Source organism: Pteropus medius, unplaced genomic scaffold (assembly GCF_902729225.1).
Source record: "Pteropus medius unplaced genomic scaffold, Ma_sr-lr_union100, whole genome shotgun sequence".
NCBI lineage: Eukaryota > Metazoa > Chordata > Mammalia > Chiroptera > Pteropodidae > Pteropus > Pteropus medius.
In genome coordinates, this window is record NW_024342473.1 from 7,713,621 (window position 1) to 7,726,390 (window position 12,770).

The 12,770-nt window shown below is 31.3% G+C and overlaps 1 protein-coding gene across 2 annotated transcripts in view; it reads right to left on the reverse strand.

Annotated features, from left to right (window-relative positions):
- Positions 1-900: 900 nt before the first annotated feature.
- STYX (serine/threonine/tyrosine interacting protein) overlaps positions 901-12,770 on the reverse strand; it is a 30,054-nt gene continuing 18,184 nt past the window's right edge. The window contains exons 5-11 of one of the 2 annotated variants that reach the window (XM_039865107.1): positions 11,818-11,878; positions 11,358-11,394; positions 10,898-10,937; positions 10,753-10,803; positions 8,991-9,063; positions 6,738-6,831; positions 901-4,482 (exon numbers count right to left, since the gene is read on the reverse strand). In XM_039865107.1, coding sequence (XP_039721041.1) covers positions 4,409-4,482; positions 6,738-6,831; positions 8,991-9,063; positions 10,753-10,803; positions 10,898-10,937; positions 11,358-11,394; positions 11,818-11,878 — 430 coding nt within the window. In that variant the 3' untranslated portion in view covers positions 901-4,408. The remainder of the gene's footprint in view (positions 4,483-6,737; positions 6,832-8,990; positions 9,064-10,752; positions 10,804-10,897; positions 10,938-11,357; positions 11,395-11,817; positions 11,879-12,770) is intronic. The other variant, XM_039865108.1, reaches the window with a different exon arrangement.

Sequence of the window (12,770 nt, forward strand, 5' to 3'; positions counted from 1 at the left end):
AAAAAATGAGCCTAATAAAAGGTAAAGTTAAATGCTTCATTGCATTTCTTACCACTGAACAATTTGAAGTAAAACTGTCTACAAGGTTGGTGTTTCAGTGGTGTTCTTGAGGTCTTAAATTCCTCCTAAAGGAAATAGTTACAGGTAAGATAGAGTATATAAAAATTGTGTCACTGAGGAAAATGGCAATCTGTATTTAGCTTTAGTTAACCAAAGTATATTTATGATTTTCTAAGCCACACTGTGAGTAAACTTGAGTACAAAAAAAGCTGCATAAAACATGTTACATTAACTATATTCACAATTTTGAGCATAATTTGCTTTTGAAAAGGTATAATGAAAAAGGCAGTTGTGATTTTTTTTTTTATTGTGCCCCATATATTGTATATTTGTATTTCACTGATTCTAAGATGTATGTTTTATGATCAAGGGCTTGTAATAGTTTACTCAGCAATATTTTACCTTTTAGTGGTATCTAAAATAATAGTGTGGTGACGGCATCTTAGATTTGATGAAAAATAGTATGTAGGTAGGCTAACAGGGAAGAGGATATTGTAAAAGCAGGAAGTATTTTTCTAAATGGGCTGGAAACTTTTCTATGGATTACCTTCCCTTTCCATTCAGGCATGAATTCCCTCGCTTCCAACTCTAAACTTGATCAGCTAAACCTTAAAAAATATACTTGAGCTGAAATTTGGGTCTTGCATAGATTAGTGACCATATTTTGTGTGTGTGTAACCACAGTGTTTTGGAAGATACACAAGTGCTTATCAACATCCAATGTTCATTTATCCTTCTTAATCTGTGGGAGTAAAACTAGGTTAGTCTTACCTAGAAACCAGCAATTTAAGAAGTCCTGAAGCATATCAGTATAAATGAGTTTTTCAGTTCTTTGAGGTATAATGGCACAATAGTTTTAATACAACCACCAATCTTGACAAAATAATTTTAATACTTTGTGTCTGAGCTAGCAGCATCTTGCACTGTGACATTCCTATACATACATAAGCATTTTATCCAAGTACAAATGTTAAAAGCAGAGTAACTTAAGCAATTGCCTATACAAAGGTAAGTAGACACTGTAGGTTATTCTTGAATCGTTTTTGCTGCATAGTAAATTGCAATTACATGTCAGTATAATGTTACTGATCTATAGAATACACTTTGAACTGTGAGGTATGGCAACTCCCTATGAAAGAGAGCTAACATGTAAACCTGAATATTTTGAGTGATTTTTTTTAGCTGCCATGAATGGGTAAGACAAAAAAAATCCAGCATTCAAAGACCCTAAAAACACATTTTTCTAACCAATAAAAAAAATAAAATCTTTTAGCAATTCTCAGCTGTTTCCTAACATTTCCTTTTTGGAGCATTGTTGAATGGACAAAGAAAGTAAATACTGAAGTGAAGCTAAGTTTGTTATGGAATTGTGGATTAAGCCAGTTATTAAAAGAAATCCGCCAGGTAACTGCTCATTTACTTTACATCAAGTTGAGATCTCTATATATACATATATATATATATATATATATTCATCCCAACTTTATAATTCAAGATTGCAGTTAAATACTTCTAATTCACTTGAATTACCATGGTAATAAGACAATTAGAAACCTTATATTTTCTTTAAAAGGGCATGCTTAACATTTTTTGACATTACTTCTAAAATCAGGCGAAGCACAAATCCCACCCCCCTCCCACCACAAAACATATATTATGCCCTAAAAGTTAAGTAAGTGGTTGAGAGTTCGTAGCAAAAGTCATCACGGTTTAACATTTCCACCATAGAGTAGATACAAATAAACAGAAGTAACTGCTGTTTAAACATCTGATAAAAAAATTAATCGACCAATTAACTAAAATTAGAAGGTAAGAATACTGCCATTTCAGTTTGAATATTCTCAGTATTTAAGTTCCATACTTTGAAAATGGACAGTAAAGCAGTTGTTTTATATTCTGATGTAATTTTACTTTAAATTCTGTGCCCAGATTACGTAATGTTTAAAATTGGGTGCTACGTCACTCATACATTATTCAAATATTCTAGAAAATAAATCATGATTGGTTAAATGAATTGTAGTTAACTATCACAAAACATCAACGGAAAGAAAGGAATTACAGAAATGGAACCAAACAGAAGAATTAGAAGAGCTACCAGAAGAACTAGCTGAACATTAGGTGGAAGAATGGATACAAGATAAAACTTGCAATGTTCTTATATGAAAGAACAACATGTTTGTCCACATTAATATTGTACTCAAGAAGATGACAGTCCCTTTTCCTAGTGTTTTAAGAAGGAGACAGTCTTTAATGTACAGTGCTGGGCAGGCACTTTAGTGACAAACATAAAAATTATAGTGGTTAGAAAAAGTGGGAAATTACCAGCTATAAATAATAAAATCTATTTTCGGCAACACTACTAGAGAGGATATGCATATTTAAGAAACTAATTTTAAAAAACTGCCTCATTTTCAAAACTTAAACGTACTCTTATGAAGATTCTTTTAAGCAGAATTTCTGCTGAATGAAGCATCACAGATTATTAGTTTACAAGAGAGATCTTTGCTGACCTATCCAATAGTGATCTATATACAGGAAAGCTGTGTTATCTGGCACTTTACCAACTGGAATTTCTGAACACTCGGTGCAGATCTTGACTCTACTAGACGGCCACACCAAATGACCTAATCACAACAGAATAGAGATCACAATGGGATTAACAATATGCTATTTTCAGGGTGGTAAAGCAGAAAGACAAGGGACATCAGAATACCACCTGGATCAACAAGAAATTAACTCTTATTTTAACAAAGCAATTTTAATTCATTTCTACTCTTGCTATGCTGGATAAAACAAGCTTTGACTGTATTATTACATTTTAGGGAGGAAAGCCAAGCAAGTAACTTGGTGTAATAGGTTACCTTGCATAGTACCTCTTGGTACCGAGGGAACGAATGGAAATCATTCCCATCAATAAAGCACCTCAAGAGAGGACAGAAAAGTGAGATAGAAAGAAGTTTTGTTTGTGCTAACCTAAATCATCAACTATAAAAAGTTAAAAATATTCCTCACTTCCTCACATCATACTTAAAATAGCAAGAATGTTTTTCTTAGAACAATTTAGATGTACATGTATATGGAGAAACTAGGATCCATGAAGTAACTTGCTACTGCAAATTATGGGGGAAATTTGGATTAACTCAATGTAAAGAACTGATTAAAACACTAAAATACACTAAAGTCTCCCACAAACCACTTTCCCCAATAAATGCATCTTAAAAGAAAAGCTTCTGTCTGAGCCAGAACAACCTCACAGAATCATTAAGACAACATAAAATGGAGGAGTTAATATTTCCGAATAATGTACTGAGGTTTCTTCAAGCCTCAGACTTTCAGTTTAAATCAATTTATGGTTTAAAAAAATTACAGAAAATATTTAAAAACTTTTCATTGTTCTACATACTAATTTAAAGGTCATGAGGATTGTTATTTTTTAATGATGCAAGGCACTTTTCTTTTTTGGGCTTCATTTAGAAAAAAATTAGCACTATACTGGTTTATTATATTCTATTTAGAACTATTTTGGACAAAAAAATGGGCTAAGCAACTCTAAAAAGAACAAACAGCATTTGGCTTTTAAGAAATGCAAAAGGAAAGTCCCTTAAAAATCTAAAACTCTCCTTGTTTTTAAGTATTTGGTATTTATAATTAAAATATCTTTTGTTCGTTGAACTTTTTTTCTATAGACTAAAATTCGGAAAGGAAGCAAAACTTGGATCATGTTAAAGTAAGAATAGTTGGCTAATGTCATGATTTAAAGGTAGTAATAAGGAATCAGAGAAGTTTTTAAAAAAGGGTAATTAACTACTTAATTATACTAAAAAAGAAATGTGGCAGATTCCTGCATTTGTTAATGTTTCTGTAAGAGGCTCCATCATAAAACTGAACTGTTAAATTATTTTTTAAATGTAATATATAGAACATAAAATGAATTTTTAGCAAACTTTAGGAAATTCTTGTTATAAATTACCCAAATTATATAAACAAATCCCCCTAACTTGCATTTTTTTTAAAGTAATAACTTTATATCATACAAATAAATTTCAAGTATGAAAAGTGCATTATTGCAATAATACCTCTGCAAGTCCAAAATTCTTGGTTTATAATAAAACTGTAACGTTAAAAAAAAAAAAAAAAAAGAATAGGCTTAAAACCATCAGTGCCATCTACTACAGAAGTCCAACATCTTCTTAAAATGTTGCTCAACAAATTGTAGAGAAACATGTCTGGAAGCAACATATCATTGAAAAGAAACTACTTGTGTTTTTACCATTTTACATTATTATTGTCTCTAGTATTTGCTCCTTCCCAAATAGAAATTCACTTCCTCTATAATGTTGCTGTTGAGTCAGCCATTCTGAGCAGTCGCCACTTGCATGCCTCCAAAATCATCATCTTCTTCATGTGTTCTCTTCAAACTGCCTAAAATTTATTGCATGAACATAACATAATGGGAACTTAAATAAATTCACTTGTTAGAATGTTACAGCTAGTAAAAGTTTCATTTTTAATGAAGTGTTACCATGAATATGCACTATGAAAACTCCATGACTGAATTTCTAGCAAACTTAGTAAATTCTTTGGTTATGAATTATCTAAATAACTTTTTATCTTCATGAGAGGATACATTTTTCCCTTTTGAGAATGAAATATGTCTTGGGTATTGTAAATGATAAACAGTTTCTAAAATAACTACATAAATAATTGGTTATCAAGTTTATAATGTGACTTAGAACATTAAATTTAAGAAATTCTATATTTGTACAATTTTATTTTGTAGATATAATTATTTTTGCTTCCATAGATGCCACTGAAAATATTTTTCCATTGTAGCTGTGGTTTTTATTACCAATGAGTCTGAAGTTGGAAGAAAGGATGGCATGCAGCAGATAAAGGGACTTTCTCTTATCCACTTTTCACATCAAGAGTCAGCCGGCACAGAAATTTCCCACATATAATCAAAGCTATCCCTACATTTCCCATAGTTATAATCAAGAAACTTGAATCTTAATGGAGGAGAACTTCAGGGAACAATTAAATTTGGTAAAATGTGTGCAGTGTTATCTGCCTAACAATGGCATGACCTTAAACTTATGCCCTAAAGATTGTGCTAATAGTAATAATACACAGTAATAATGTTAATTCAGAAGGCAGATTCCAACATGAAAGTAATGTGTCACTATAAGATTAATCAAATAAGAACAGAAACATAATATCGAGACAATGGAATAAATAAATATGGTAGTCATACAGCTAAATACAGCTGCTGTAACTGAATTTCAGATGAGGTGCTACACTTGTATTCTAAGGGAGGTAAGACAATGCAAGGTAGAGCGTGATGAAGTACAGAAAAAGCTCCATAAGAGTCAATCTTGAATGACTTGGGAATAGAGGAAGAGTAAGTTAATCATGTTTTCTTGAGGAGGCAACGCCTGAACTAAATGTATGAGAACAGAGAGACTGCAATGCTTTCTAGGTGGAGAAAAGAAGACACACACAGGAAACCATCAATAGTTCAGCTTTCTGGAGTGCAAATATAAAGAGGAACAGTAAGAGATACAATAAAATTAGAAGGGCCTTTAATTACTACTTATGTATTTTCGTCTGTAGGAATTAAGCCAATGAAGGCTTTTGTACAGGAAAAATAATCATAAGTCGAACTATCTTTAATGAAAATAAGTCTGGCCACATACAGAGAACAGACCAAATAATAAGAGTTTGGATAGGAAGCCAATATGGGCATGAACTAGGTTAAAATTAAGGGTATATAAAAGAGGGAATGAATTTTAAAGGTACTGAGGAAACAGATCCTAGCAGATTTGGAATGACTAGATGGAGGTAGCAAAGGAAAAAAGAGTCAATTACAACTAGGAAGCGCACCTGAGGGATGGATATATAGCATTATTGCTACAGGCACTGCAGTAATAGAATGAAGAGAGCACTGGACTTATCAATCAGATCACCAGTGCTCCATTTCCAGATCCAAACTAGGAATGTAACCTGTTCTTCCTATCTTATAAGGCTGTTGGTTCAAGTAAGACTGAAATGAACTTATTTACCATAAATAAGTAAATTCCATGAGTGCTCTAGTAGAGTACAAAGAGCAAACGAGTAAAAAGTAAAAAGGTCTTGGAGAAGAAAGGTAAAAGTTAAAAGATTTTAAGAGCTTGCTTGAATCATAAACTTTGAAAATGAAGGGGTCTTTGGAGGGAAGGAAGGGATAAAGGATTGAAATTATTGATGGCAAGAGAAAAACTGAGGTAGATGACATCATCAGTCTATTTAACTTGAAACATACTTTCATTTATTAACCACCACTTATTTTTAGTAAGATCACCTAAGTGTACTTAGTGCCCCTTCTCCAGACTTCTCTTATTATTTTAATATAAGTAGTAACAGCTAAGTACTACTTAAAGACTTAAAACTAAACCAAGCAGAAATTTGATTTTCCACTCAGCATATTCTAATTAACTAAGTAGTGGTGTGCACAGAGCAGATAATACACGTTTATTCATTATAAAATTAAATTCTGAAATTATCTTGTCTTAATTCAATAGTCTACTCAAAATTTTCTAAACAATTTAAATTGTTCACTTTAACCCACATTGAGCAAAAGATGTTGCTGCTTTTCTACCTTTCATAGCATTATTTTTCTCCCCTAAATGAAAAATTCTTACCTGTGGTACCAGAATGAACAGATAATGACCTTTCTATCTGGAGTGGTGACATCATCTGTATTGTTAATTTTGCTAGGTAGATGGCTTCATATTCCTAAAAAAGATTTACATTAACATTAATATACTTTTAAATTCCTGGATACCCAAAACAGCAGTTAATGCGTACATTATTGGTATTGTTGGTTTATACTGAAAAATCTGGTGCCATATTATTTTACAAGAAATGCAGGCTTAAAATTCTTACCTCATAATTTCACATTTACTGATGAGACAATAAATCAAGGCAGGCCAATAACTTGCACTAGGGTATCACACACTGAACTGTTAGCAAGTATGTGTTCTCTGCCACTGGGGCACTATAATAAGGTAAGAATGATACTATTACCACTATCACTTATCATTGTTCTGATAAAATGAAAATTCAATGAGAAAGCAACAAGAAAAAAGAAACAAGTGGCAAAATTACCATGATTTGAAGATGAGATTAAAAGCTAAGACAACTAGAAAATTTTTTAGAATCAATGAATTTAATAAGGTTGCCAAGTGAAAACTTAATAAAAACCAGTAACTTTCCTATGTACAAATAACCAATTAGAAAATGTACTAGAAGAAGAAACAATTTATAATGGGAACAAAAAATATCTAGGAATAAATTTCATAAGAAATGCACATATTATGTGCAGAGGAAACTTTAAAATACTAAAGGATATAAAAGTTGATTTGAATAAACGAAACATATTCTTAGAGTGAAAGACTAAAAATTTAAAAGTGCCATTTCTTTCTGAACGGTGACTGTAACGATGATACTATTAAAAAGTATAGGACTCCTTCTAGTAAAATTAACACACAAAAAAAATGTAAGAATTTGCAAGAAAAATTCTAGAAAAAACATTGAGGGAATCTTGAGCCATACCCTTAATATACAAAAAGCCCTTTACAAACCTATGAGAAAAAAAACCAACCACCTTATGGGCAAACCGTAAGGAGCTGTCACTTTTTATCACCATGATCACAAATGACCAAAATGTTTGTTAAAATTCTTGTGGCTATTGGTATTGATTAGGGTATGTTTCCTGGTGGTGTAAGTTTACATTATTTCAGCCTTTTTATAGTCAATTTGACATCAAATTTCAAATACCCTCTGACCCAGCAATTCAACTTTGATCGATTATTTTACAGGTATATTTACATGTGTAAACAGAGATGCACTTACTATTCTGTCCAATATTGTTTATAATCAGGAAAGGCTAGAAACAATCTAAAGGTCCACATATAAGGAACTGATAATATAAAACTATGATATACATACATATAAAAATACTTTGCAGATAGAGCTATATATGAATGATCTTTATTACGATCATTAAAAATCATTAGACTGATCTTCGAGATATAATATTAAGGAGACTTATTTTTCATTGTATCCCCCTTAGGCATTGCTGAATTTTAAATTTTTTAACCATGAGTATGTTACTTTTTCCAATACAAAAATCAGTTTAAAAAGAGACTGTTTTTACAGAACAGGGTTGAAAGACAAAGAAACTTATAAATTACAGTTAGTTTTGTATTCAATAACTATAAAGAAGGAATAAAAAGAAACATTTTACACAAACAAGGTAAAGACAGGAATACCAGTTTCTCTTTAAAATGAAGAAAAATTAAAAGTAAATTGAAAACAAAAATGAGATAAAATTTAAAATATGGTTAGAGACAACCCATATTGTAATGCACTTGATGTCTCAATGTGAGCTTTATTCCTATATAACTGGATAGAATCGGCCAGAGCACATTCTTCAACCTATGATTTTCCTTCTTGGAAAAAATTAAACTAGTCTAATCAGATAATTAATAGGTTTATCTTGTATTTTAGTACATATTCCCAGCACCAACAAAATCTGAAGCAACATGGAAAAGACAAAACATATAAAATAGAGAAAGCTAGTCTATGTAGTACACTTAGAATCAAAACTCTCTTATGCTCTGTGTGTGAGCAAAGTGGGGAAAAGAAAATGAAGAAACTCCTAACATCAATTAGTTAACCTTAGATTAAAGAAGGTGTCTTTAATCCTTTTTTCTTGGTAAAGGCAGCTTTTAAATTCTTTTAAATAGAAATGTAAACTTGAATAAAGAATCAAATTAGATGGCAATTTTTAAGTATTTACAAAGTAAACTATACACCTAAAATTACATGGACCTAAGATTTCAATTATGCTACTTTCTGACTGCTTTAAAGAGGAAGAACAGAGAAGTTACTTGAAGTTGATGGACAAATCCAGCATTAGGATTAATACAAAATCTTCTTTCTTGAACATAAGCAAATGCATCTCTGAAAACAGAAAAAATTAAGGTAATATTATTATTTCACGAATTAATCTCAATTTTTCCAGAATTTACCCAAAATAGGAAATCAATTATACAGGTTATACTCCAGAGTGGTAGTGAGTTACAGTGGAAAAACTGACAGCATGGTCAGACTAACAATCACAATCCCTCAGCTCACCAGCTGTGTGTCCTAGGAGAATTTGCTTGACTTTTCTAAGATTTATTTTTCTCATCTAAAAATGAGATTATAATAATAACCTATCCTGGAGGGCTATTGTAAAGATGGGAGATAGTAAGTGTAAAGCACTTTGTATAGCACTGCCCCAAAGTACATGTTCAAAATATTATTGGTTAAACAAGAAATATATTTACTTCCTTGTGTTGTTGTGAGGCTTACATGAGATAAAAGTGCCTCGAATAGTACCTGGAACATAGCAGAGACTCAATAAATGGATATTACTTTCAGTATTAACATGGTTACTGATAAGACGCCGAATAATAAAGAGAATATATAAAACAAAGTCTCCCAAAGTTTGTTAATCTTTTCCAATTAAATAAAGCATTTGTATTCAAATAACATTCCTTTAAGAAATGATACTTTTAAGCAAACTTTTCCATTATAATTTAAACACGAAGGATACCAAAAAAACTAAACAGCATTTAAATGTCTACACTGTCAGGCATGTGGATCCAATTAACAAAGCTCAAATGGAGAGTAATAGGGAACATGGTATAAGGATGGAAAGGTTGATAGGGTGCATGTAATGCAAAGTTTCAATGATCATGTTAAGAATTATTAAGGATTGGAAACTTCTGAGAGGTTTTTGGGGTAAAATGATTATACGATCAGATCAGGTTTTTGAAAAAATCATTCTGACTGTAATGTAGAGAACAGAACAGACTAGGGAAGGAAAGAATAGAGTAGACCACTATGAAGACTACTATCGGAAGAGTCCAAGGGAAACACAAGTGGAGCTTGGATTAGGGGGATTAACTGATGAACAGAAAGATAGAGACAGACCAAATATATACTTTAGGACATAAAACAGACAGGGTTTGGTAATGGATCAGTTTAGGAGATAAGGAATGAAAGAGAAGGAGGTGTTGATGATCACAAGATTTCTACAACAAGAGACACTAAGAAAGGAAACACTGTATACTAGGCCAAGTTTTTGTTTCGTTCTGGGGCGAGAAGCTCGTGACCCACCCTCCTTTTTATCTACGCAGTATGCTTGGAAAAGATGATTTTGGCTAAGAAAGACTACACTAAATTGTGAATAGAAACTAAAATAATTCCTAGGTAATTTTTCATTCAATTACTATTAAAGGAAAACATAATAAATTACATTTTTTAAACAAGGAAAGCAACATCTCTGTCTTCAAGTTTTTAAACTCAGACTAATTCCCTAGTACTAAGTAGCTTCTCATGAGTTATTCTAACTATAACTACCTTTGCTTCTTAAAATAACAACAACACTAGCTCCATAAAACAATAAAATATTAGCCTAAGTAGATAAGGTAGACAGGCTACAAAGGTTAAGAAACTAGCATGGGGTATTATGGTCCTGCCTACTCAAACATGACTAGATGACAAAATCAAGAGAATATTAATTTCAAACTGCCAAATCATCTCCATTAAGCTTCATTTTAATAAGAATTTAAATTGTAGCTAGGTTTCAGAATACTTTCTTACCTGTACTTCATTCCAAATGTTTCCATAATGTATGCAATAACAAAGGCAGCACTGAAGAGGGGGAAAAAATTTTAGAAAAAAAAAACAGAAAACACAACTCATTAATTAAATGCTAGAGAAAAAAAGATTATCTCTAACTTCATACCTCCTGGAGATCCCTGCATTTCCATGGACAAGAACTTTCCCTGAAAAACACAATAAATAGTTATTCTTATAGAATAATACCTCATTCGACAGCTTAAATATACTGAAACCATGTATCATACCATAGTAAAATCTTTTCTTAAACATTTTATACTTTATACATACCACTTGGATATATATTAATATGCAAATCTTTACAATCTATTTATACTGTGTAAAGAATACAACAGACTTAGATTAAAGAGATTTAAAGGTGACCTAGACTTTAAAAATAGTCCCATAGGGATTTTTAAGAAAGCTATCCAAATGAAACAATAAGTCAGGAAAATACAAATTTGGGAATGGTCCATTATATATAATCGTAACTTCCATAACCTGCATTTAGGATGACTACTAACTAAAAACTGAACAAATAATCTCCTAAAAATAAACATTAGCTAAGTAAAGGAAATATTATTTACCTCCAGTTTGTAAACTCCCATCAATAAATTCTTTAGTCTGAGGGCAAAGACAATGTATTACAAAACATGTGGATAAACATAAACATAAAATACATGTAGTGATACAAAATATGTTGAAAATAATTTCCTGGTAATTTATATGAATAAAAATTATATTAATTCATGCTCGCTTTGGCAGCACATATACTAAAATTACATTAATTCAAGAATTTTTCAAAATGCTACAAACACCACTATTAAGAGGTTAAAAAATTACACAGGAGCTAAAATTTAATTTGAATTTAGTAAATTCAAAGTGTGATTTCTCAAATTTGTGGAGATCATAAAAAGGTTTTAAAAATAATTTAAAAAATATATAACTCCACAATTTTCAGTTATAACAGAGTAAAAGTTTCAGAACCACAATTAAGAGGTCAAACCATAAATAAATTTTAAATGATATTAAAATATTGATACCTACCATGGGAAAAAAACGTATTATATTTTCAACTGGATTATCTGCAATATCCAAGACTAAATATCTGAAAATAGAATATTTTGATAAGTACACTTTCAGATAAAACTCTATGTATAAAAAAAATAGTAACACTTAAAATTTCTTGGCAACCATGAAAAAGAATGCAAAACAACTTTCAAAGAATCATATTCCCAAGAACTGGGCCTTAAACAACATGTTAACATTTTTCTGATATTTTACTATTAAAAAAAAATCTATGTGGTTATAAGAAAAAAACCACAAGTAGGAAGAAACCTTCCTCCAGATCCGAGTGGACCTAGAAAATAAAGACAAAAAGTGTCTGTATTCCTTATTTATTTCTTCTACAAACTTCCCTAGGACTAGAAAATTCTGAGTGGCCCTGTGACCCCTACTTACAACTCTGCAGAGAACAATTCAGAAGAAGCCCAAAGTCTGAAAGAAAAGGAGCTAATCAAAATAAAAGTCAGTCTGATGGAGCCACGAGTCAAACCTCCCCTGTTTGAACTAAACTTATTAGTGCAAGAAACAGCCAAGACACATCTGTTCTGGAATCTGACACGTTGGAAAACATTTAAAATAAGGCATTTTAATGTGCTAATAAGCTTTTTTTATTTTGCGAAAAACTTCCATTTCTAACCTATCCAAGATTACCTGTTTATTAACACAACTATAGGTAATTAAATTATAAAATTGACTTTTAAGGTCAATACTGCTTTAAAAATCATAATTCTTTAATGATCATTTAGTTGGTAACAACATCAATAAATCTGGGGCTTATCAGAGAAAAAGTTGAAGTTCAGGATCTAAGCATCGATGATTCAATGTAAAAACCATAAGGACTCTGACTGTATCCTAAAGTGGTCAGGTAGACCTAACTTATATAAAACATTGCTTCAGGGGGAAAAAAAGTTAATTCAGAGTCAAACTAAAATATT